Source organism: Microcaecilia unicolor, chromosome 5 (assembly GCF_901765095.1).
Source record: "Microcaecilia unicolor chromosome 5, aMicUni1.1, whole genome shotgun sequence".
NCBI lineage: Eukaryota > Metazoa > Chordata > Amphibia > Gymnophiona > Siphonopidae > Microcaecilia > Microcaecilia unicolor.
In genome coordinates, this window is record NC_044035.1 from 8,443,207 (window position 1) to 8,471,054 (window position 27,848).

General features: G+C 43.1%; 1 protein-coding gene across 2 annotated transcripts in view; it reads left to right on the forward strand.

The window, feature by feature from the left end:
- Nucleotides 1–15,838, forward strand: part of PDZD8 (PDZ domain containing 8) — a 223,874-nt gene extending 208,036 nt beyond the window's left edge. For both annotated transcript variants that reach the window (XM_030202637.1, XM_030202638.1), the window contains 2 exons: nt 3,547–3,709; nt 13,589–15,838. In XM_030202637.1, coding sequence (XP_030058497.1) covers nt 3,547–3,709; nt 13,589–15,729 — 2,304 coding nt within the window. In that variant the 3' untranslated portion in view covers nt 15,730–15,838. The remainder of the gene's footprint in view (nt 1–3,546; nt 3,710–13,588) is intronic.
- Nucleotides 15,839–27,848: the final 12,010 nt, after the last annotated feature.

A 27,848-nucleotide genomic window follows, 5' to 3' on the forward strand; every position in this document is an offset into this window, starting at 1 on the left:
GTTGCCTGGAGTTGCTGAATCTAAGCACAGCTGTAGGTAAATAGGTAGAGAGAGTCTTCATGATCTCCTTGACAAAAAAAAAATCCCCTTTAAAAATAGCAAATTATGGGATTTGGGATGGCCATGACTGCAAAGATAGACTTATTTCTATATTACAGAAAACTGACCTTAAATTTTTGGTAACTGCTACAAGCAGAAGATGAAGGATTCAACAAGAACATTTGGATGCCTGGTCATCATTGATTCTTTGCCCCATGGTGGGGTCAACTCTTAGAAATATTTTTTAATGTGCATCCTTCCGTATAATTGCACATTGATGTTTCTGTGGTATAATAATGAGGTTGCTATGTACTGAATTTAAAATCAGATATTTTCTGTTCAGGAGCAGAATTGATACCAACTCAAGCAATGGCAGTAATCAAGCTTGTACGGGATGGATACTACTGCAGGGATAAACAACTCCGGTGACCTGTCCTCAAGTGCCACATGTAGGTCAGGTTTTCAGGATATCCACAACAGATATGCACGAGACAGATTTGCATGCTTATTTATTGTGGATATCCTGACCTACCTCTGTGGCATTTGAGGATCGGAGTTGCTTATCTTTGTACTAGAGGCCAGTGTAGGAAAGGGTATAAGAAGAGATGGAGTATAAGATAACAGGAAACCGGGCAGCTGGGCAAACTAGTGTCCATCTGTCTACAGCTGTGACATTTCAGTATTTAGAGTCATACTTTGTGCATGTATTTCCCTTCTAGTCTCAACGTTTTTAATGCTGCAAGTGATCTAAAAATGATGTTCTGTGATCTTGTAATGCCTGCCTTAAATTGAGTGCGTTTGGACATAATTCAAAGAGGAACTTTTTCAATAATTGGACCATTGAAGTGGAATAAGCTGCCAAGTGGACTTAAAAATGAGCGACATACACAAACATTTAAGTGACAACTGAAACACACTTGTTATGCTTAGCGTATCATGTGCCTGCTGGTTCTGCGTCTTTGTCCATCTAGGGAGCCTGGACATTTGCTCACTTTGTGTATTTTGAAGAATTTATTTTGTAAATTGTTTTTTATGTGATTTTATGTATGTACTTCTGTTCGCCACCCTGGACAAGGGTGGATTATAAGTAATAAATCCAGTCTAGCACTTTGGTTTATGCCCTGTCTCATCTCCTGTTTGTGGCAGAGTAAGATTTGCTATATATAAGGAAAGAAAAAAAACCATTATTTTGTTTCCATCTGAAAAAAAAAATTCTCAATCAGGTCCATTCAGATAACTCAAGTTTATTGGCATTCAGCCTAGGAGGAAGCAAATAATCGTCATCACAGTTGTTGAGTCCATTCAGAGCAGAATATTAAATAAGAATTGCACAGCTCAGAATATCATTACAGTTGCTACATGGCAAGGAAAGAGTTTAAGAGCAGGGCTGTGGAGTTCTACACCAAATGTTCGACTTCATTCCTCTATTTTTCTAACTCCTATTGATATTAGATCCAAAACAAAAAACTCCACCCAAAATTACTTCCAACTCCAAAGCCCTATTTAAGAGGCAGAAGAAACACACAGTTCAGACTTTCTTGTGCGGACTGCTTCTTGGAATTTAGTCGTTCACCCATGTTTCTTTCATTCTGTGGAACATTTTAACACTTTTATAGTTACTTTGGGTTATTAGTAGATAATCCTATGACTTACCCGTCTGGTGTTCCCATTCTTTTTCTGACACCTCTCCCACCTTCCATGCCTTTTGTAATGTGAAAACTCTTGGGGGGGGGGGAGAGTAGCAGCAGCTGGTCTTTGTGCATTTGTGATTGTCTATTTTCTCCAGAATGATTTTGTTTATAGGATGCATTACATCAATCTTTAACTTTTCTACTATTTGAGTGTTTTGTTTTGTTTTTTAAGCTGATCAGAATGAAAAGCAGTGTGATTGTAGGAACAGAGTGGTTTGGTTCCTGAGACACTGTTGTCAGCTTTTGCCATTTTTTTCATCTTTCCTATCTAGTGAGATGTTGGTAAGAAATTATACATAAGAGGTTGAGAATGTTTGGCTGTAAAATAACATTGAAGGCATGAGACAAAAGACACAAGTTCAAAAATGAGCCAGACCAGACTTCATGTTTCAGAAAAATAAACACCCCTCTCTCTCCCCCCCCCCCCCCCCCCCCCCCCCCAAAGAAAAAGAAAAACGGCCCAAAGCATTTCTGTGGAGGAAGCAGTTCCAGCTTCTGCAGCCTAGAAACTTAGATGCACTGAAATATAGCATTTAAGGGATTGCTGCTTTCAAACTGCCGCTATCCTCTTCTGGTCACAAGCACGCACAGATAGGCAGGCGGGCACGCACACACTGGACATAATTCCACTAGGCTTGTTCCGTACCCTTCCCCCATTGAGCATCCGGCAGTGCTGCCACGCTCCTGTCCCCGACAGGCTGGCTGTTAGTGAATCAGAGGTGTGTTTCATTTTCTGTGTTGTAAGTTCTTTTCTGAAACCTAGTGACTGTACTGTTTAGCCTTCTTAAATGCTGCTATGTACAGTAGCGCCTAGTGACTGAATTGAACTATGTAGTTACTGTTGGTTGTGTGTTCGGCCCCCTAGTAGTGGAGAAGCCTAGCAATACTTGTTGCCTTGGGACAGTGGCACTTTGGGGTTAACCTGTAAAATCTGTTCCTTTGAAATCTGTTGTTGGTGGCATTTAATGGTTAGATAAAATATTACACTTTCTGTTGGTTTGGAAAGAAAAAATCTTTGTCTTCCAAGTCATAGACAGAGACAGCACAGGGTTTTTAGGTTAACCAAAAGATAAAAATCTAATATAGTAACATAGTAAGTGACAGCAGATAAAGACATGTACATCCAGTCTGCCCAACAAGATAAACTCATTTTACTTGATATGCAATACTTTGTTGAGCTTCATGAGTACAAATATATCATGAACACCATTCTGAATAACATGTTCCTGAGATCCATGCTAAAGGGGTGGGGGGGGGGGATGTATTTGTGTGAACTCTAACATCACAGATTGTAGTTTGAAATAAGTTTAAATCTCATCCTTGGGTTAGTTCTCTATGTGTCTCCCGACACCTTGCCCTCACTTCACTGTTTGGGGAGATTTACATAGAGACCAGTCAGTAGAATACTATCTTCCCCTTGGTATATTTACTAGGAAAAATGCATAATAGCAGAGAGGCATTATCTTTAGATAATTGCCCATAGTGACATACACTGGACCCTCGCCTTCAGCTTGGGCCATTCATTGAATATTTGAGGGCAGGTAGTTAAAGCTGTTAGTAAATGACATTCTAAAGCATAAAAAAAGAATTGGCAGTCTTCCAGTGTCTTGTAATTCCTGTGAAGTCAGCTGACTGGCAGACACTTGCTAGTAAATCTGATGACTAAAAAATCCATTTGGTTGATCAGCACAGTATTTATTTATTTATTTATTTATTACATTTGTATATCTCTTGTGGTACATTAAGCTTATTGTATGTGTTTAACTTGATATCATTTTAATACTCTTACCAATTGAGTTTTCACTTTGTTTTGTAGGCTGAGCTGATTAAAGGCAATTCACAAAGCGTTGGGCTGACTTTTCGTCAGGTGCAGGCCAGTGATGGAGACGCAGGACATGTTAGCATTGAAACAGTAACACCCAACTCGCCAGCCGCAATAGCTGATCTGCAAAAAGGTGACCGAATTATTGCTATTGGAGGTAAGTTTCCTGTGCTGCAGTTTTATTTATACTTGCTGAAAGACACTGAATATGAAATGTCCAAACATGCACAGCTGTGCTCTTTTCCATGATCCTCCTCTTTGGGAAAAACTAGAGTTTGGAAGTCTGTATGGTAAGAACTGATGAAAATAATAGTTTTACTACCAAAATTAACAAAAAATTTTAAATGTGCATTTTTTAAAATACAAGTTGTGAAAACTTGTAGTTTCAGCTCTTGTAACCATTTTTATAAGATTATAGTTTGACTGTCTTCAGTATAAGTAATTACCATACCAATGGGCAATAGTTTTTCCCTGGGGCATACACCAAATTGAATACATGTCACAAGCAGCACATCTCTATGAAGGGACATCTCTATTTTCAAATACTTTTTTAGACAGGTTGTAGGGGTTGTCATGGTGCATCAAGACCTAGGAGACTAAAGACTGAACTGAGCTGCCTTTTTGCAGCTTGAGTAGAAAAGCTCCTAAATGTGATCTTGGGTTTGTTGTGGGACTTGGTGCATGACAAAGGTAGAAAGGATAGAAAACTAGAACCAAGACTAGTTGCTGCTACATGAGATTAACTAACAGCAATACAGGCCCAAATGTTTCTATAATGTACATGAAAATAGATCTTAACAATTATTTACTAATTTTTTCTTCTTTTCCTATGCTTTTTTTATTTTAAAGAGAGCCCTTAGCAAAAAACCACTTTTTTAAGGCAATTCATTTCTTTGCCAAGTGGTATAGCACCTCTTTCATCGGGCTACTCTTAATTTTCTGTATGTGCTATTACTTATCTCAATAGTGCTCCCATACAAAATAAATAAAAAAAAGTCGCTTCACTCTCCATAAGATGGCTATCTTCAACCGATTGGTAGGCTTCCCCTAGAAACGCCCTACAAAGGGAGCATTAAACCAAAATGGTAGTAAGTCATCACTGAGGCAAAGCGATGAGGAGAGGGGAAGAATGATTGGTAGTGATTTAAAAGCCTGTCACTGTTCACTTTGGGCTACATTCTATACCTGGCACCTGAAAAATCCGCACCGAGAAAAAAAAATACGCGTATTCTTATAAAGTAAGCTTAAATTTCCATGCCAAGTAAAACTTTGTGTGTCCCAACGCATAAATTAGGCACAGACCGGGTGTATTCTATAACAACACACGGTTTGAGAAACAACCATGGCCACACCCCTTTTCAACTATGCGACTTAGAATTTATGCTCATCACATTGCAGAATAATTTTGACAGTTGTGTGCATAACTTCTAATGCCAATTAGTGTCAATAATTGCTTGTCAATTGGCAGTTATCGGTGCTGATTGGCTTGTTAACTAAGTTGCATGCGCAAATTCAGAAAATGACCGGATTTGTGCATGCAGCTTAAGTTGTACTATATAGAATCCAGGGGCTTATGCATATGGGGCACTAAAAGTTAAGATGCCAGAAATTTGGGTACTAAGTGCCAATTGTATAGTGGCAGTATTACTCATGGTTGATACAGTCCGCATTTTGGAACCTGACTCTAGGCATGAGCACTTGCACCATGTCAGTGGCTGGTATAAATGTTCCTGCCCAAATACTGGCAGTTACGCCTCTGACCCGCACATGCCTCTGCACCATGGAAAGTAAGGGCTATGGTTATAGGAATGAGCACAAAAGTTATTTACATGGGTAACCAGAAATTAGTAACAAAAAATGTGAGGCAGATACCAGAGGGTGTCAGAATACGCAAGGATCTTGATTATAGCAGTTATATAAAGGGACCAGACACGGCCGTGTTTCGGCATATGGGCCTGCCTCAGGGGTCAAATAAGCCTGTTGGATTGATGTGAATGAAAAGAAACCTTGAATCCAAAAGTTGTCAAAGTCCTTAGCTATGTAAATCGCTGTGTCTTCCAAATGAGAAACAATAACCACTCTGCAATGCAAAAGAAATACTCTCTGGGGAAAGCACAGATTCTCCGAGAACAAGCAGGCTGCTTGTTCTCACTGATGGGTGACGTCCACGGCAGCCCCTCCAATCGGAAACTTCACTAGCAAAGGCCTTTGCTAGTCCTCGTGCGCACCGCGCATGCGCGGCCGTCTTCCCGCCCGAACCGGCTCGTGTTCGTCAGTCTTCTTTTGTCCGCGCTTGGGACGGTCGTGTTTGTGCCGTTTCACGCCCCTCAAGTTGACCCTCGCGCGTCTTTGAGCTTTTGCTTAAAAAAAAAAAAAAAAGAACTTGGATGAAGACCTTTACGGTCTTTTCCCCTTTTCCCGTGTTTCCAGTTTTTGCCCCGCTAAGTTTCCTTTCGTTTTCGGGGTAGGTCCTTTTGAGGCCTCGGTTCGGGTTTTTTCTCTCCCTATTTTTGGTGCCTTTACCGCCATTACGAGTTTTGATTTCGCCGGCGTGATTTTTCCGCCCATGTCATCGAAGTCTTCCAGCGGCTTCAAGAAGTGCACCCAGTGCGCCCGGGTAATCTCGCTCACTGATAGGTACGCGTCGTGTCTTCAGTGTCTGGGGGATGGGCACCGCCCGCAGGCCTGTAGTCTTTGCGCCCTTTTACAGAAAAGGACTCAGGTAGCGAGATTGGCCCAGTGGAACGTGTTGTTCTCGGGCTCTTCGTCGGCAACAGCACCGGGGGCATCGAGTGCATCGACGTCGACAGCTTCAAGACCTTTGACCTCGGCATCGACTGCATCGAGGCATCGACCCTCTGTATCGTCGGTACCGAGACATCGAAAGGCTGCGTCGGCGTCGGTGGTACCGAGACCTCCACTAGTGCTGATGTCGTCGGACGGTGGTGCTTCGACTGGAGTGCAGGTGAGGGCTGTCCATTCCCCTGCTGGTGGCGGTGAGCCTTCGGGTGGGTCTCCCCCTACCCTGAGGGCTCCTGCGGTACAGCCCCGCAAGACCGACCTTCTTCGGCCTCGGCCCCGAGGAAGCGACGGTTGGATTCTACGTCCTCCTCGTCGGTACCGGGAAGTTCCGGTGACATGTTTCGTTTGAAAAAGTCAAAGAAGCATCGACACCGGTCTCCTTCCCGCATCGGTACCGAGAGCTCTGGGTCGCCGAGGGAGTCGGCACCCAGTAGGCATCGGCACCGGGAGGACCGCTCACCCTCTGTTCAGGAGGTGTCAATGCGCTCCACCTTGGACAGCCCAGAACAGCCTCCACGCCCGGAACAGACTCTGACTTCGACGCCTGCATCGGCTTCCATGTCTTTCTCCACAGCCGCTCTGCACGAGAGTCTCCGGGCCGTTCTCCCAGAGATCCTGGGAGAGCTGTTGCGCCCTTCCCCTCCGGTACCAAGGGTGCTTGTGCCACCGGTACCGTCGAGTGAGGCGCCGGCTGGCCCCTTGCCCGGGGTGAGGTCTCCGACATCGGTGCTGCTTGCGGTACCGACTGCGGTCTCCTCCCAGGAAGGCTCCCCGACGACGTCGGCGGAGGGAGCTTCGCCGGTGCGGGCGAGGGAGTCTACCTCTCGACGCTCCCACCGTGGCCGTGTTTTCACGGAGTCGAGTCGGGCACGGCTTCAGACACAGGTTCATGAACTTGTGTCTGATACTGATGGTCAGGCCTCGTGGGAAGAGGAAGAGGACATCAGATATTTCTCTGACGAGGAGTCTGATGGCCTTCCTTCCGATCCCACTCCCTCCCCTGAAAGGCAGCTTTCTCCTCCTGAGAGTCTGTCTTTTGCGGCCTTTGTCCGGGAGATGTCTACGGCCATCCCCTTCCCGGTGGTTGTGGAGGACGAGCCCAGGGCTGAAATGTTTGAGCTCCTGGACTATCCTTCTCCACCTAAGGAAGCGTCCACAATACCCATGCATCATGTCCTAAAAAAGACATTGCTGGTGAACTGGACCAAGCCTCTAAGTAATCCCCACATTCCCAAGAAGATCGAGTCCCAGTACCGGATCCATGGGGACCCAGAGCTGATGCGCACTCAGTTGCCTCACGACTCTGGTGTGGTGGATCTGGCCCTAAAGAAGGCTAAGGGTTCTAGGGAGCATGCTTCGGCGCCCCCGGGCAAGGACTCTAGAACCTTAGACTCCTTTGGGAGGAAGGCCTACCATTCTTCTATGCTCGTGGCCAAAATCCAGTCTTACCAGCTCTACACGAGCATACACATGCGGAACAATGTGCGGCAGTTGGTGGGCTTGGTGGACAAGCTCCCTCCAAGCCATTTCAGGAGGTGGTCAGGCAGCTGAAGGCGTGCAGAAAATTCCTGGCCAGAGGGGTATATGATACCTTTGATGTCGCGTCCAGGGCCGCTGCTCAAGGTGTGGTGATGCGCAGACTCTCATGGCTGCATGCCTCCGACCTGGAGAATAGGATCCAGCAGCGGATTGCGGACTCCCTTTGCCGAGCGGACAATATTTTTGGAGAAAAAGTCGAACAGGTGGTAGAGCAGCTCCACCAGCGGGATACCGCTTTCGACAAGTTCTCCCTCCGGCAGCCTTCAGCATCTACCTCCTCAGGTAGACGTTTTTATGGGGGAAGGAAGACTGTTCCCTACTCTTCTGGTAAGCGTAGGTACAGTCCTCCTTCTCGACAGCCTGCGGCCCAGGCTAAGCCCCAGCGCACTCGCTCTCGTCAGCAGCGTCCGCCTCAGCAAGGCCCCTCGGCTCCCCAGCAAAAGCAAGGGGCGAGCTTTTGACTGGCTCCAGCAGAGCATAGCCGACATCAACGTGTCAGTGCCGGGCGATCTGCCGGTCGGAGGGAGGTTGAAAGCTTTTCACCAAAGGTGGCCTCTAATAACCTCCGACCAGTGGGTTCTCCAAATAGTCCGGCAAGAATACACCTTCAATTTGGCTTCCAAACCTCCAAATTGCCCACCGGGAGCTCAATCCTACAGCTTCCAGCACAAGCAGGTACTTGCAGAGGAACTCTCCGCCCTTCTCAGCGCCAATGCGGTCGAGCCCGTGCCATCCGGGCAAGAAGGGCTGGATTCTCTTCCAGGTACTTCCTTGTGGAAAAGAAAACAGGGGGGATGCGTCCCATCCTAGACCTAAGGGCCCTGAACAAATATCTGGTCAAGGAAAAGTTCAGGATGCTTTCCCTGGGCACCCTTCTTCCCATGATTCAGGAAAACGATTGGCTATGCTCTCTGGACTTGAAGGACGCCTACACGCACATCCCGATACTGCCAGCTCACAGACAGTATCTGCGATTTCAGCTGGGCACACGTCACTTCCAGTACTGTGTGCTACCCTTTGGACTCGCCTCTGCGGCCAGAGTGTTCACGAAGTGCTTGGCTGTAGTAGCAGCGGCGCTTCGCAGGCTGGGAGTGCACGTGTTCCCCTATCTCGACGATTGGCTGGTGAAGAACACATCCGAGGCGGGAGCTCTACAGTCCATGCAGATGACTATTCGCCTCCTGGAGCTACTGGGGTTTGTGATAAATTATCCAAAGTCCCATCTTCTCCCAGTGCAGAGACTCTAATTCATAGGAGCTCTGCTGGATTCTCGGACGGCTCCTGCCTATCTCCCAGAGGCGAGAGCCAACAACTTGTTGTCCCTCGTCTCGCGGGTGCGAGCGTCCCAGCAGATCACAGCTCGGCAGATGTTGAGATTGTTGGGCCACACGGCCTCCACAGTTCATGTGACTCCCATGGCCCGCCTTCAAATGCGATCTGCTCAATGGACCCTAGCTTCCCAGTGGTTTCAGGCTGCTGGGGATCTAGAAGACGTGATCCACCTGTCCACGAGTTTTCTCAAATCCCTGTATTGGTGGACGATTTGGTCCAATTTGACTCTGGGACGCCCTTTCCAAATTCCTCAGCCACAAAAAGTGCTGACTACGGATGCGTCTCTCCTGGGGTGGGGGGGCTCATGTCGATGGGCTTCACACCCAGGGAAGCTGGTCCCTCCAGGAACGCGATCTGCAGATCAATCTCCTGGAGTTACGAGCGGTCTGGAACGCTCTGAAGGCTTTCAGAGATCGGCTGTCCCACCAAATTATCCAAATTCAGATAGACGACCAGGTTGCCATGTATTACATCAACAAGCAGGGGGGCACCGGATCTTGCCCCGTGTCAGGAAGCCATCAGCATGTGGCTCTGGGCTCGCCGTCACGGCATGGTGCTCCAAGCCACATATCTGGCAGGCGTAAACAACAGTCTGGCCGACAGGTTGAGCAGGATTATGCAACCTCACGAGTGGTCGCTCAACTCCCGAGTAGTGTGCCAGATCTTCCAGGTGTGGGGCACCCCCTTGGTAGATCTCTTTGCATCTCGAGCCAACCACAAGGTCCCTCAGTTCTGTTCCAGACTTCAGGCCCCCGGCAGACTGGCATTGGATGCCTTCCTCCTGGACTGGGGGGAAGGTCTGCTGTATGCTTATCCTCCCATACCTCTGGTGGGGAAGACTTTGTTGAAACTCAAGCAAGACTGAGGCACCATGATTCTGATTGCTCCGTTTTGGCCGCGTCAGATCTGGTTCCCTCTTCTTCTGGAGTTGTCCTCCGAAGAACCGTGGAGATTGGAGTGTTTTCCGACCCTCATCACACAGGACGAAGGGGCGCTTCTGCATCCCAACCTCCGGTCTTTGGCTCTCACGGCCTGAATGTTGAGAGCGTAGACTTTGCCTCTTTGGGTCTGTCGGAGGGTGTCTCCCGCATCTTGCTTGCTTCCAGGAAAGATTCCACTAAGAGGAGTTACTTCTTTCTATGGAGAAGGTTTGCCGTCTGGTGTGACAGCAAGGCCCTAGATTCTCGCTCTTGTCCTACACAGACCCTGCTTGAATACCTTCTGCACTTGTCTGAGTCTGGTCTCAAGACCAACTCTGTAAGAGTTCACCTTAGCGCAATCAGTGCGTACCATTACCGTGTGGAAGGTAAGCCGATCTCAGGACAGCCTTTAGTTGTTCGCTTCATGAGAGGTTTGCTTTTGTCAAAGCCCCCCGTCAAACCTCCTACAGTGTCATGGGATCTCAATGTCGTTCTCACCCAGCTGATGAAACCTCCTTTTGAGCCACTGAACTCCTGCCATCTGAAGTACTTGACCTGGAAGGTCATTTTCTTGGTGGCAGTTACTTCAGCTCGTAGAGTCAGTGAGCTTCAGGCCCTGGTAGCCCAGGCCCCTTACACCAAATTTCATCACAACAGAGTAGTCCTCCGCACTCACCCTAAGTTCTTGCCAAAGGTTGTGTCGGAGTTCCATCTGAACCAGTCAATTGTCTTGCCAACATTCTTTCCCCGTCCTCATTCCTGCCCTGCTGAACGTCAGCTGCACACATTGGACTGCAAAAGAGCATTGGCCTTCTATCTGGAGCGGACACAGCCCAACAGACAGTCCGCCCAATTGTTTGTTTCTTTTGATCCCAACAGGAGGGGAGTGGCTGTGGGGAAACGCACCATATCCAATTGGCTAGCAGATTGCATTTCCTTCACTTACGCCCAGGCTGGGCTGGCTCTTGAGGGTCATGTCACGGCTCATAATGTCAGAGCCATGGCTGCGTCAGTGGCCCACTTGAAGTAAGCCACTATTGAAGAGATCTGCAAAGCTGCGACGTGGTCATCTGTCCACACATTCACATCTCATTACTGCCTGCAGCAGGATACCCGACGCGACAGTCGGTTCGGGCAGTCAGTGCTTCAGAATCTGTTCGGGGTTTAGAATCCAACTCCACCCCCCTAGGCCCATGTTTTATTCTGTTCCAGGCTACACTCTCTGTTAGTTGGATAAGGTGTTAGGTCAATCTCAGTTATGTCCTCGCCGTTGCGAGGCCCAATTGACCATGTTTGTTGTTTTGAGTGAGCCTGGGGGCTAGGGATACCCCATCAGTGAGAATAAGCAGCCTGCTTGTCCTCGGAGAAAGCGAATGCTACATACCTGTAGAAGGTATTCTCTGAGGACAGCAGGCTGATTGTTCTCACAAACCCGCTCGCCTCCCCTTTGGAGTTGTGTCTTCCCTTGTTTTGTCTTGCTACGTATGGGACTGACGAACACGAGCCGGTTCGGGCGGGAAGACGGCACACGAGGACTAGCAAAGGCCTTTGCTAGTGAAGTTTCCGATTGGAGGGGCTGCCGTGGACGTCACCCATCAGTGAGAACAATCAGCCTGCTGTCCTCGGAGAATACCTTCTACAGGTATGAAGCATTCGCTTTACGTCACCGGTTCCGCAGAGAGTTTTTCTTTTAAGAGTGGTTATTGTTTCTCATTTGGAAAACACAGCGATTTACACAGCTAAAGACTTCGACATCTTTTGGATTCAAGTTTTCTTTTTATTCACATCAATCCAACAGGCTTGTTTGACCCCTGAGTCAGGCCCATATGCCGAAACACGACTGTGTCAGCTCCCTTTATTTGACTGCTACAGTAAAGATCCTTGCATGTTCTGACATCCTCCTGGTATCTGCCTCACTTTCTTTTGTTTTGTACTCACGATTTCATGAGGTTTTTGTCTTCCTCCTCTTTTTTTTCCATCTAACCACAAATTAAGAGTCAGGTAGTGCCTGGTGATGCCAGTTATTGGTACTTATGCTAATTTTAGAGCCAGTTACTAATTTAGTTACATGCGTAAATGATCCCCTTTATAGAACTGGAGGGATTGCTTCTAATATTAATGCTATTGCAAACCAGTGTGAAGAATTAGTTATTGTCACTTTCTATCGTTTCTTCATTATAATAGTATATTTGTGTATTCTTTTTTTTAAATACTGTAAAGTGGTTTGTAAAAGATGGATCTATAAACAACAAAGGAAAAAGTTATTTGCAAGAGCTTAATTAGATAAATAAGAAAGCAAATTGTGGCCAAGTCCTGTGATACAAGGCAGGTGGGGGGTGGGGGGCTGCAAGAAAGGGAAGGTAGATACAAAGCTGCCAAATAGAAATGGTCCCATTTGATACCTAAGCCATGGATATCCCAACCATGGGTCCCCCTACTCATATTACCCTTATACCAACTCTGCATGAGCCTTTTTCTCAGGCTTAGGCCCCTGGTGACTGTCTCATCTCCTACCTGTTAATATATCACTGTGTGAATGCAAAGCTAGTTGTCAAATTCTCGAAGGTATACTACATGTACCAAGGAACAAAAGTAAAAGTTAGAAATTATGTAGGGTGTGTGATATTCCAGTTAATAAATAAATTGGGAGTAACGAGTGCTTTTACTAATGTGTGTGGACACACTAGCAGCTGCCATGCTGTCTTGACACTTAGTGCATACTAATTCACGTATTAAGGACCCATTTTACTAGATTTTGCAGTTAACCGCAGCTTAACGAAGAAAATTAACGCACGTTAGCTTCAAATCTAGCACGGCAACTATTGGAGGCCTGCCCAGCATTTTCCACTGCAGGTTGTGCGTTAACAGATGCATTTGCTTGTGATAATTAGGTTGGTGAGGAGGCGGTAAGTGGTCCTGTGCTAACTGCATGTTAATTGCCGTACACTCTCCACACTTGCCCTGCCTAGTGCCACCACTAACACAAAATCCCCTTAGTGGACAAATTATCGTGCGATAACCTTAAGAATACCACAGAAGTGGTTAGCACGCTTGTGCATTAGCTGTTACCACAAACTAAACAGCGCATTTAGCGCATTTTAGCAAAAGGTCCTCTAATTACATAGTGTGGAATGAAATGGGCAATGAATGCGTAAGTCACCTTGTAGTGAGTGCAAGATAGCTTAAATGTGTTAATTGCAGTAATTAGTGCAGATCACTTAATGCCATCTCAGGTCATCTAACAGCTAGACTTAACGCCAACTTCTTTAAAACTGAGTCACAGCTGAGGTCAAGGTGGTACTTAAAGAGCTGTGACTGATTATATATGAGTTGTCCCTATAGAATGCAAACTGAAATGCTAATATCTTGTGTGCTAATATTAGAAACAGTCATGACCAGTTTCAACTAGTTTTTAATAGTCTTTTTTTTTTTTTTTTAAATAGGAATAAAGGTTACATCATCAGTTCAAATTCTGAAACTCATCAAGCAAGCTGGTGACAGAGTGTTGGTATATTATGAAAGGCCAGTTGGTCAGAATCTGCATGGTGGCATGGTGCCAGAAACTTTTGGACTACTGGAAGATTCTTCGTTTGTAGCTCCATGTCCGCAGAATTATGAGGACGACATTCCTTGTGTCCCACTGGATATTGATAGCAAAGAATTGGATCCAGAAGTTGAACTGGCATTTGATATCAAACCAGTTAATGAAGTTAAAGAGGAAGTAACCCCAGCAGCTAATCTAAGCCCTAAGCGTTCCATGGTGACTCTAGCTTCCAAACCTCTTGGATCTATATCTCCAATTCTAAACCGTAAATTAAACTTAACAAATTTTCAACCATCCTTGAAGACACAGCAAAAAGAAGGAACAAAATCAACAGCAGTTAAAAGTTCTGATGTTTTGGATGTGGCTCAACAATCCAACAGGCTACCCCAAGGATCCACCAATAAACCACCTGTACCACCTCGACCACAAATAAAACTAACTTTAACATCTTGCGAAACTCAGACCTTATTAGAAACAGAAGATACATCAGTTGAAAAACCAGAGAGACCACCTCTGCCTACCAGTAATGGAGATAAACCACTAGAAAAGCCAGTGAAGCATACAGAACCAGCGGAAGACCTGACTGCCTCAAAGCTTAGTGCTCTCAAACAAGAAATAATGAAAGACAAGGTCTCCGAAAGCTCTTCTAGCACTAAAGATAGCATAGATGACCATTCTGCATGGGAATCACCTGAAGCATCTTATCGGAACAGACAAGGGCGATGGACAAAAGCTAGCAGCATATTTGAGGTGGAAAGTTACCATAGATATTTAAATGTTGCACTTTGGTGCAGAGATCCTTTCAAAATGGGGGGTCTTATTTGCTTAGGACATGTCAGTATCAAATTGGAAGAAATTGCTCTAGAGTGCTTGGCAACATCGTCCATGGAATATTTTACAACCTTCAGGTTAAATGCACCTGAGCCCAAAGCTACAGCCAATAGAACTGCATTGAGAAGCTTAAGTACTCATAAAGGATTCAATGAAAAATTCTGTTATGGGGATATCACTTTGAACTTCAGATATCTAATCGAAGGTGAGTCTGAAAACTCTAGTGTCTTGATGGAAAAAGAAAAGGAATCTAATCTTCCAGAAGATGATCCCATGTTTCCAAAAGAAGAAACTAGTGTAGCTCAGATGGTTTTTACAGAAAGCAAGCATAATTTCCAGGACACTCAGTTCCAGAACCCAACGTGGTGTGACCACTGCAAAAAGAAAGTCTGGACAAAAGCAGCTTCACAGTGTATGCTCTGTGCCTACGTTTGCCATAAAAAATGCCAAGACAAGTGTCTGTCTGAAAACCCATTTTGTGTAGTAGCTGAACGGAGGCTTGATGCTGAATCAAAGGCTTCTGTGAATAAAGCCACAGGAATAACCAGGCATATCATCAATACCAGTTCTCGCTTACTAAATTTGCGTCAGGTGCCCAAAGCTCGCCAGGCTGAGCTGGGAGTGGACCTTGTGGAGCCTTCACCAAAGCACACCCCTAACACTTCAGATAATGAGAGCAGCGACACCGAGATGTCAGGTTCAAGTAGTCCTTCTAAACGAGCAGCAGGCGGTGGAACCAAATTGGTAAGAAAGGAAGGAGGCTTAGACGATAGCGTCTTCATTGCTGTTAAAGAAATTGGCCGCGATTTATATCGAGATTTACCTACAGACGAGAGATTCCAAAAGCTAGAATTAATGCTGGACAAACTTCAGAGTGAGATAGACCAGGAGCTGGAACATAACAACAACCTGGTCAGGGAAGAGAGAGAAACAACAGATGCAAGGAAAAAAACTCTTCTTTCTGCTGCATTATCAAAATCAGGAGAAAGACTACAAGCCCTGACACTGCTTATGATCCACTATAGAGCAGGCATTGAGGATCTCGAGTCTCTGGAAAATATATCTTTAGACCAGCAATCCAGAAAACTCATAAAATCTGCAGAGGAAAGCAGTACAGCTTCTGAAGTGGATACTAATGATGATGTCAGCCAGGTGGAAATAGATGCATTCACCTGTATATCAGACACCCAGATTCTTGAATCTGCATAAAACCATATAACAGTAGCTTGGTTTTCTGACCTTCTAAGTAATAGGAAAGGAAAGAAAATAATTTTGCACTTATTAAAAAAAAAAAAAAAAAAAACAGATCCTCGTTTAACAGATCATTGGTAATAAACCAAGATTTCTCTGCAGAAGCACGTTTAATATAGGGAAAGTGGAAAGTTGACCCAAAGGTACTGCATTTTTGTTAGGGGGGGGGGGTTGGGGATGAATTTGTTTTACTAATTTTTTCCCCTCTGATTGTGTAAACTTAAAATGTCCTGTTCCTGTATGTATGAAATGCTTCTATGTGTTGTTTTCTTGTTCTCTGGGAGATTGGTTCTTGATTAGAATACTGTTGGGATTCTTGATCTGTCTCATACCCATCATATGGGAGAAAATGCTATAATAGTGCTGCATGCCTAAACTGATAAAAACACAATCACTGAGGGACAAGGGGTAGGAATTTTTATTTAGCTAATTTATGTCCTTTTTTTAATATTGAGTTTTTCTTTTGCCAAATATGCATTATGGAAACGAGCTTTGGCTTTTGTTTTGTCAGTGATTTAGTAAAAACTTTTGACATTATACACCATGTTACTTGCTTTATATATTTTTTTATAAGAAGGATAAAATAAGTTTGTCTTTTTAAAGCTACAGTTGGAGCTGGTGGTCAGTTTTGACTAAGTGTAACACTACCAAATAGCACTATAGATTCAGTTGGAGAGCAGAAGCTTTGTCTACTGCTGCCGTCCAAGTTAGCTGAGAATGCTTGGTTGATGTGGACTGTTCCTCCTAGGCCTTTCTCCATTAAACTCGATGTAAACCATGAAAACGCAAGGAAAACGATGTGGCTGGGACCAATAAAAGAGGACAGAGGGAGTTCTCATCTTTGTTTTTGATTTTTAGTATGTTTTCATTAAGGGCTAGGAGTGGCCTAGTGGTTAGGGTGGTGGACTTTGGTCCTGAGGAACTGAGTTAGATTCCCACTTCAGGCACAGGCAGCTCCTTGTGATTCTGGGCAAGTCACTTAACCCTCCATTGCCCCATGTAAGCCGCATTGAGCCTGCCATGAGTGGGAAAGCGCGGGGTTCAAATGTAACAAAAAAAATATATAATATATTTAAAGTACATAATGTGTTTTATAGCAAACAGTCTTGGTTAGCAGAAAATTATTTAGCTAAAGTGAACTACTGTTTTATAGTAAAGTCCAATTTGATTTAATTACTTAATATGCCACTTAATACAGTTGAAAGTGCTTTATAATAAAACAGGAACAAGTACAGTGAATGTTCTAACAAGTAAAACCAAACAATATAATTGTTTAATCAAAACCAAAGTAAATAATCAGTAATCATCACAGTCAGAAATTGACTGCAATTAAACTGCATTAGGTTATGTTGGAGTTGGCAGCGTAGCAGGCAATCGGAAAAGAGCAGTGAGTCCATAAAGGTTTTTTTTATTTCCTTGACATGTCCCTGCCTTAAATGTGAGTTGCACACAATTTTAACCTGTTTGGGGAAGGACTCCCTGTAGCTGTGCAAACCATCGTGTTTAGCACTGTGAAAACTCAGTGGTGCTGTATGAGTAACAAGTTGTAATACTGAGCTGCAGTCCATCTTCTGTAAATGTGACTGTAAGACACTGAGCGGGTTTTGTGCGTGACTGGAGTAATAATACTGCCAGACAAGAGGTATAACTGCAACATAAGAGGTGTTTGTTTATAGAACAAATAGTCTTGGTCCTGTTATCTCACAGGGCCAGGTTATCACAAGGTTTATTCATGTACCCTCAGGCTTATTCTTTAATGCTTAGTCCAGAGGTCAGCTTAACTCCAGCCTGACCTCAAACACTCTAATCGTCAGTTAAGCAACACCAGCAGTTCAGTACTCTTGCACAGCTTAGCGAAGCAAAGCAGTATTAATGTCCCCATACTCTTATACAGTACAGTTCCTCCATTTCCACATGCCCACTGGCTTATCCCAGCTTTACAGCATTCACATGCCCTCATGGCTTACTCCCAGCCACACAACTTGTACTCACTCTTACAGTAATTCTCAATCATATCACCATAGCTCACAATACTGGCAGGCAGATCACACTCACGAGGCCTCTCTTGCCAAGGACTCTATGTCGGGACCTGTGCTCCTGAAATCTCTGTATCGGGGCCTCCCTCCTCTTGCTCTCCTGAGGCTTTTTAACTTTCTGTATTCTAAAGCCACTCCATTTGGACCAGCCAGCCTCACTTCCCCACAGTGCACTGGACCCCTGCCATAGTAGTTCTGCATTTCAGCCACGGACACAGCAGATCCAACTCCCCCTGCTGTCGGATGATTGAACTGCAACTCTCCACAGAGACTATCTCTAGGGACATCTGCACTAAGTCCCTCACTGCCTCACGTTGACATTCTGAATTCTTGTTTGGAGAAGGACTCCAGTAGCTGTGCAAACCATCCTGTCCAGCACTGTGAAAACTCAATGGTGCAATATGAGTAACAAGGTGTAGTACTGAGCAGCAGTTCCATCTTCTGTAAATGTGGCATTCTGAATTCTTGATTACCCTTTTCACCTCTTCAGAAGGACAATCCCTGATGATGATTGAAAAATAGTTCAGACCTAGATAATTCACTTACTACTACTACTACTACTATTTAGCATTTCTATAGCGCTACAAGGCATACGCAGCGCTGCACAAACATAGAAGAAAGACAGTCCCTGCTCAAAGAGCTTACAATCTAATACACAAAAAATAAAGTAAGCTAATCAAATCAATTAATGTGAACGGGAAGGAAGAGAGGAGGGTAGGTGGAGGCGAGTGGTTACGAGTCAAAAGCAATGTTAAAGAGGTGGGCTTTCAATCTAGATTTAAAGGTGGCCAAGGATGGGGCAAGACGTAGGGGCTCAGGAAGTTTATTCCAGGCGTAGGGTGCAGCGAGACAGAAGGCACGAAGTCTGGAGTTGGCAGTAGTGGAGAAGGGAACAGATAAGAAGGATTTATCCATGGAGCGGAGTGCACGGGAAGGGGTGTAGGGAAGGACGAGTGTGGAGAGATACTGGGGAGCAACCCTTCTTGAATGTAAGCTTCTAGCTGCTGTGGAAGCACTTTATTTCTCAAATTTATAAATGCTCTTTCCAAAAAATCACCAAGAAGGAAGTCCAAAATATAAAAATAGTAAGGATAGTAAATTTAACAACAAAATCAGAATTTGTTGTTACAAAACAAATCATAAACCACAATAAACTCTGAAAACAGAGCCCAAAATTCTACCATAGTATATGTTTAAATACAAAAAAGTGAAAGATTTAATATTTAGATAGCAGCAAATTCTTAAATTAATAAGGCCCTTCAACCTAAATAGTACTCAAGACAGACACATTGCAATAATATCACAACCAGACAAACACACATAAGACAAAATAAAACGTCTGTAAAGGCAAGCAAACAGATTTTAGTACATTGCATCAAAGATATAGCAGAATTAGAAAAGGTACAGAGATGGGTGATGAAAATGGAAAAGAGAAGACCGAAGTCTATAAAATCTTGAGCGGAATGGAACTAATAACACATGTAAAATTAGAGAAAATTACTTTTTTCATTCAGTGCACAATTAAGCTCTGGAATTCGTTGCCAGAGGATGTGGTAAAACAACATAACTAGATTTAAAAAAGGGTCTGACAAGTTCTGTAAACCATTATTAACAATATAGGTTTAAAGAAAGCCACTATTTATCTCACAGGTAACATGGAATCTTCTTTTGGGACCCGACCAGATATTTGAGATCTGGATTGGTCACTGTTGGAAATTGGACTTTTTGGACCTTTGAGCTTTTAGTGGTGACTGTCCAAAAAAAAAAAAAAAGGAGCAAATATATAACCAGCTATAAAGCTAGACAATCTAGAAGCCTACTACTTAAATCATAAAAAATAATTTGAAAAGCCACATCTTTGGAAACATTGTTTTATTAAACTTTTTATTGTACCCTGTCTTAACGTACTTACAAAGAGGCAGATGATCACGTATTAAGTAAAATGAACATTTAAATATTGTGGCTCTCCCTAGAGAGGATATTCTTTAACTGAGAAGCAATACGTGAGAAGGCTCTTTCCCTTGCCCTTGCTGATCACCTTGCAGACAGAGGGTATATTAAATATTTCCTGACCTGAACTCCATACTTAAGCTGGCACGTACCATAATAAATGGTATAATAAGTTGAAAGCAAGAATTAAGTTTTGAACTGAGCCTGCTACCAAACACCACTCTGGCTGCCGCATTTTGTAGCAACTGAAATTTTTGCTTTATCAGGTTAAGGTCACATATACCCCTGGTTTCTATATAGTGCGACTTAAGTTGCGTGCGCAAATCTGGTCGTATTCTGGATTTGTATATGCAACATAGTTAAAAAGCCAATCAGGGCTGATAATTGGGGCTCTGCAGAAGTTGGGTCCCCGGGATCATCAGGAGCATGGAGAGCAGATGGATCTTATAGGAGATCTGGAAAATAGATCTCGAAGACATAATTTATGGTTCTGAGGTATTCCAGAAGTAGAACAGTACTAAGATTGTACTGTGGTAGCAATATCAAGTTTTTGATGCAATCCAAGGACCGGGGAGCAGGTTCCATGGAGCCCCTGCAGATTAAGCTTGATCAGGTACATTGGAGTGCGGGCCCACGCAAAGATTTGCCACCGCAAGACATTCTTGTATGCTTTCATGGTTAAACTCTAAAAGACATGTTGTGGAGAGCTCAAGCCTGGAAGGAGCTTATTTGAATTAACTGCAGGGTTACTATCTATCAGGACTTGGCACGGGTGACATTACAGCATCGCCAGGAATGGAGGCCTGTGACCTGCTATTTACAATCTGCTAACTTTAAATACAGGTGGCTTTTTCCGTTTGTACTCATGTTTACAGTAAATGGACGGTCCAGAAAGGCAACAACTTGTGTAGAAGCTTGCTGGATGCTGACAGAATTGGGATGCAAGGATTTACTCTCAGCAGAGGAGTGCCCAGGAGGTTCCTGTCCGCAGCGTGTGGTGCCTTTGGATGGTTGGCATAAGGTTACTGGGAGACTATTTAAATCACCACTACAGATGGCGCAACAGGAGACCTGAACACTTCTAGATATAGCTGGAAACGCTTTACATTATAAAAATGTATTGATGTTGACCTTTCAGGTGGTTTGTTTGCAGAGGAGTGTTTATGAATATGATGTGTTGATTGTATTCTGGAAGAGGGGGATGGGTCATGCAGTAGGGTGGGAGGGATCTTACTTCAGGGAGTGGGCTGGCAGGAGAGGGTCAAGACCAGCATGATGTTTTGGGTTTGGGAGGAGAAGATGGGGGGAGGGAGGGAGATTGACTCGGGGGTGGATTTTGGGAAGAATTCTTATGGGCTTAAAGTGGGTTCTTGGAATGTCAATGGATTACATGATGTGGGGAAGCGGAGCATAGTTTTTAATGTGTTAAAACATTTACTGTGTGATGTTATACTTTTACAGGAGCCTCGTCTTCGGGCTAGGGATCAACACCTTCTTCAACAAAGATCTTTTGTAGTGTGTGGGACACATTTTCCTGAAGGGGGTGGTAAGAAAAGGGGGGTTGGTGATCCTGTGTAAATCTAACTGTCCATTAGTGGTGGAAGAGAGTTATAAAGACTCGATGGGGCAATGTTGAGCATTGCTTGGGAAAATTGGAGGGATCTCCATTACACTTTTTAATTTATATGCCCCTAATAAAAATCAAGGCTCTATTTTTAGGTCCCTATTGACACCATTGCAGACTTTTGTAAGGGGACATGTTATTCTGGGAGGGAACTTTAATTTGGCCCCAGATGAGATATAGGATAATTCTAGAGGTAGAGGGAAGTACAATCGGAGACATAGGAAGGAAGGATCTTTTTCATCTAGGGGCACACAGTGAAGCTACAAAGTAGTAAATTTAAAACAAATCGGAGAAAATATTTCTTCACTCAACATGTAATTAAACTCTGCAATTTGTTGCCATAGAATGTGGTAAAAGCAGTTAACGTAGCGGGGTTTAAAAAAGGTTTTGCTAGCTTCCTAATAGAAAAGTCCATAAGCCATTATTAAAATGGACTTGGGAAAATCCACTGCTTATTCCTGGGAAAAGCAGCATAAAATGTATTGTATTGTTTTGGGTTCTTGTCAGGTACTTGTGACCTGGATTGGCCACAGTTGCTTCTCACAGGTCTCCCACTAAGCCATCTTTCTCCCCTTCAATCTGTTCAAAATTCTGCTGTACAACTTATATTCCGAAAGGGATACTATGCTCATATTAGCCCTCTCCTCAAGTTGCTTCATTGGCTCCCTGTCCATTTCCGCATACAGTTGAAACTGCACCATGTGCCTGGAATAGACTTCCTGAGCTGGTACGTCAAGCTCCATCTCTGGCCGTCTTCAAATCTAGGCTGAAATCCCACCTTTTTTATGCTGCTTTTAATTCCTAACCCCTATTCATTTATACAGTACCCATGTCTGTTTTATTATTCCCACCTTAGTAATTCTCTTATCCCTTATTTGTCGTGCTTGTCCTGATTAGATTGTAAGATCTTTCGAGCAGGGCTGTGTCTTCATGTTCAAGTGCACAGCGCTGCATACATCTAGTAGCACTACAGAAATGATTATTATTAGTAGGAATAAAGTTAGGAAGTACTTTTTCATGGAGAGGGCGATAAATACCTGGAATGCCATCCCGCGGGAGCTGGTAGAGATAAAAATGCTAATGGAATTCAAGAATGCGTGGGATTAACCCAAAGGAATCCTGTATGGAAGGCATAGAACCAAACAAGCTTAGTAGTGATTAGATGACAACACCAACAATTGGGAAGCAGATCCACTGCTGGGCAGTCTACGGTCTGTGCCCTGATCATGGCTGGACAGATTCAGCTTTCAGTAGCTGGAGAACAAAGCCAGTGCCTGGCAGACGTCTATGGTCTGGAACCGTACAGGTCATTATCTGCCATCATCTACTATGTTACTATGTAAGCAAAAACCAGGATGCTTAAAAGCAGGAGATACCAGCACCTGCTATACATCATCTCAAGAAGGCTTCCTCAGGAGAGATGTTCTCCTGTAGGGATGGACCAGGCTTTGTCAGTCTCCAGGGATCTCTGTCTCAGCCACTGATACTTCTCTTTTGTTAACCCAAGAAAGTCTGCCACTTCTTACTGAGGCCTGTTTAGTTTTTTATCATTGGCAGTCCTTGAGGGGGGAACTGGACAGGAGGATTTGCAAGGCACTTCTTTGCCAACTCTCTCTGAAATTAATTGGTAGTTGTTTAGATGGTGGTAGAGCTGAGCCTTGAAGACTTCATAAAATTGAGCAGCATTGAATCATTTGCATTGTGTCAAGACAGAGCACCAGCTGCAACATGGAGTGCATCAAGTGATGCATCAGATAGGGAAGCATCCTGGATAGCCGATTGGTCTCTGACCCAAGGCCATACCAGTCATCTGAAAACCCTATGTTGGGCATGACTGGGCAGGATGGTGCATTCTCACACTCTTCTACCAGTTGTAATTTCTAAAGAGCTTGAGGAGGATTATTTATAAGGTTCTCATGAATACTTTGATCAAGAGATGTCCACAGGCCTCCTTTCAGATCCCTCTCCTTCCCCGATGATCTCTCCTTTTCATGTTCTACTGTTTGAGTTGGAGGTGGGAGAGCCCAAGGCCACCAGTGTTTGGCCTTTTAGAATCTTTATGGATTTTGCATTTAATTAACTTTTGAAACCCAAGCTCACAATGAGTTACATTTCAGGTACAATAGGTAGTTCATTTATTTCCATTTATGAATTGCATATATTAAATGACTCTTATTTACATAAATTTTAAAAACTGTGTTAAAATGTCTTTAAAATACAATACCATTACAAATATCTAATAAAAATATCATACAGTACCCACCAACATGCCAATGGAAAAAGTCTTTAACTTCCTAAAATGTATTTCTTCAGCCATTTCAACTTTTGATAACTTAATCCAAAGGTGAGTATCCACTATAGATAATAATCTCTAAAAGATGACTCTTTACATAATTCATGTATATTGAGCAGGACCAGATGGTATATGCGGAGAGCTTTAGGTGTTGCTAAAAGCCCCTTTTGGGAAGGGGCTAGTTGAGAAGATCAGAAGAACTAACCAGATATTTAAGAAATTAGTTTCTCCAGTTAAGTAGTGGTCATGTCCAAGGCTCCATCAGACATCAGCTGCTGATGTGGACTGGCATCCTGCTGTCTTTGAACAGCTGTGTGCATTAACCCTCAGTCCAGAGTACATAATGCATACAAGTTACTTTTCAATTAGAGTTTATTATATTACTGTATTGACTGGATTGCAAAGTAAAGCTGCATAACAATTTGAAAGTGTAAAATAACAGTAGTATGAATGCAAAGATAAATTTGCTGTTTATCCACAATTCATATAAGTCTGAATTTCTTTCCCTATACCCCCCCCCCCCCCCCCCCCCAACTTTTAAATCTGTACACTTCACTTCTCCATGAGCTTATTGGGTGCTAGGTTCTGATATTCTTGTTACAGGTTTCCCTGAAAGAATGGAAGCAGAACTGGTAAGAACTGTAGGGGAAAGACTATTTTTGTTTTGATTTGGATTAACTTGCTCTTATGTTGACTGTGTCTTTCCTGACCACAGCTTATATCAACTCTTTGACCTGCCAAATTTCTGCTGCACACTGGCAGAGATACTGGCAACAGGAACAAGGAGTTAGATAAGTGCCTGTCTTGCCTTGCTACTGACTTCTCCTTCCTTCTGTCTGCTGGGATTAGAAGGCAAAGTGGGAGAGAAGAGGTGATGGATGATGTTCATGAGCAGTGTGCAGTCATGAATAGGTATTTAAAAGAATCAGAGCCCATGCTCATAGATCCCCCAAAATTGTGATTATTAGAACAATAATTATGACCCCTGCCTCCAAGAATGGTCCTGTAAAGCATATAATCTAGCACCATAGTCTTAATTTTTCATTTAAACCTTAATATTCAGTTTTTGTATCTTCTCAGTAACAACAACACAACTTCCTCTAATGTCAACTGCCAGGTACATCTGGAAATAGTACAAAACTCTGCAAAAAGACAACTCACAAATCCCATAACAGCACCACCCTTACCCTACCTGTGAAAAGGGAGCAGTCAAAGTTTTAGGACACCAATAGACCTATTACAGGGAAACCTAGCTAGCAGTATCACAGATTCTTACCACATGCTAGCAGAATAACTGACCTCTATCACACAATACACCCACCAGATACAGAACAACTGGAAAAGTCAGATTCAGCATGCAGTCTTGGTACTACATAAACACTTTGCTCAGTTTAGAGGAAATGCAAGTAAAACATTAGAGGTGCACATTTCCCAGAGATAATATACTCCAGTTAATACATTGAAAATAAAATGCATTTTCTACCTTTATTGACTGGACATTTTATTCTTCCACTCCTGTTGGTTCCAATCTCTCTTCTGTTTACTTCTCTTCCCAGTGTCTGCTGTCCATTTTCTGTCTTCACCTCCTCCCATATATGTTGTTGACGTTGATCTATCCCTTCCATATATTTCAATTTCTTTTCTGCTTTTGTATCTACTCAGATTTCACTTCTCACCATTCAGTCCTCAGCCTTCCTTTTTAGAAAGCAATGTATGTAGTTATGGATAATGGTAAGTATAACCCTCAGTCTACCCTGGTGTATAGTGAAAAAAAGGAATCAGAGTGAGTGTCTGTTATATAAAGTTATCTTGGTGAAGCAGAATATAAATAATGAGAATTATCTTTCAATACTTGTTATATAAATGCCAGATCTATTGGGTCAGCAGTTGACATGCTCTGAGACTTAATAGATGATAGTCATTATGGGCTGGAACTTGGCTGGCTGAATTGAACACTGTTGCTTAAAACACTGTGCCCTATAGGCTATGGTGTTTATCATAATCTAAGACAAAGAGGAAAGGATGGGGGATGTTATGGTTGTTTATAATTTAACATTAGATGCATCCTTGGAAGGAATGATCTATAACTTTAATATGGAATGCTTGTTTTTGCAATTGAGAATGGATGATAAAGGCCAAAGTGAGAATTTTGTTTGGTATATTGCTCTCCAAAGGCAGACCAAAGAACAAGAACTTCACACTAATTCACAATTTGTTAAAATGTAACTAAATAATATTGGGAGATATTAACTTGCATTTAGAAGATCTTTGTGTGATACAATAAAATTTCTTGACTTTTTTACACCGAGGTTTTAATGTTCTGAATAAAGGTCAGTCTCATCAACTAAGTCATCATTAGATTTGTTAGCAATTTGGAATAAAGATCAAAGCATTTCTGGTCCGCTCATCTAGTGGTCTGGTCTGACCACTTTTCATTTGGCCTTTATAGTGGTATTGGGTTATGAAAGAGGGAGGCTTGCAGGTAAAAGAAATTCACTCAGATCTGCCCGTTCTTACTTAAACCTCCATTACCCTGCGTGTTCTAGACTCAAGTATAAAACCACATATGCTTCCACCTTTTCCTATGTCAATACTCACTTGTGGAATGCACTACCTAAATCAGTGAAAACGGTTCAAGATCATCTGACTTTCAGGAAGTCGCTCAAGACCTGCTTATTTGGGCAAGTGTACCCTAAAGATCCTGTCCTACCTCACTGACCCCAGGACACTGACCCCTCTAGTGCTCTTATGGACTAACCCATTTTTTATCTTTACCTCTCCACCCCACTTATCCATTTCCATTTATTGTACTTGCCTATTTGTTATTTAAGTGTTGTAAGCCACATTGAGCCTGCCAGCGGTGGGAAATTGTGGGGTATAAGTACTGTAAAATAAATAAAAATAAAAGGTGGGAAATGAGAACAGGTAAAGAAGTAAAGTTGAGACTGAAGAGTTTTGGGAAAGTAGTTAATCACACGTTGAACAAAAGACGAGGTTTCCAAATTGCAATTAGAGCATGACTGGGAACAAACTTTGAAAGAGACAAGTAATGAGAGCACCTTGAAAGGAGAGAAAAAAAAAGAATAGACTAAGAACTAAAGATTTTAAAACAAATACAGAAAGCTGGAGCATATAAGTCTTCAATATAAAGGAAGACAATCATGGTACCAACAAATTAACTTGTTTAAGAAAGCAGTTAAACTAGCATACAAGAAAAATTTTGAATAATGGGCAACATATCCAAGAGTAACTCTTGCAGGTGAAAGAAGTGAGTGCTATGCCTACGTCACTGATAAAAACAACATGAAGCCAAAAGCTAATGGCCTTGCCTTTTTATTTTTTGGTGGGGGGAGAAAAGGTAATTACAGCACCAAACACACAGATGTCTTCAGAAATCAGACTTCTAGAAAATAGGATATCTTCAAATAATATAATAGAAAACTTTGTATTGTGTGGTACTGTGACAGATTGAGATACATTTGGCAAAATTTCTAGGTAAGAAATTATGAAGTTCAATTTGTGAAGGGCAAATGTATCTTAGATCTTTGTCCAGGAATCCTGTGTAAGGATATCTGTTTACAAGTACGTATATGGGTGACTAAACTGATCAATGACTTATTTCAAGAAGGTCAATATCCATTAGAATTTGGAAATATCTTGGTGACACCTTTGCAAAAGTTACAAGATAATGATCTTGGAAGTTGCTCAAACTACCCAAGTCCCTATAATATCTAAAGTTTCAGAGGCAGCAATTGTAAATAGATTACTACATATTGAATAATATGGTTTTAGAAGCCATTTCAGCACAGATACTCGAGTCATGTCTCTTTTTATTTTATTTTATTTTTTAATGCATCTTAATAAGCACCAACAAAGCATGCAGTTGGATTTGACCGCTGCATTTGATTTGGTTAACCATGATGTATTTGTTGGCTACATTGAGTTCAATGGGGATAGCAGGCAGAGACTTGAGCTAGTTTGAGGGATTTTTGAGAAATCTATCAATGCGGGTAATATGGACTTAATGAAACAAGCACAGCTCAGGAGAGGAACCTTTGGGTGAATGGTGTCTGAGGATCTCAAGGTGACAAAACAATGCAACAAGGTGATCAGCACAGCCAGAAGGATGCTAAGCTGTACAGAGAAGGGTATAACCATCAAAAGAAAGGAAGTA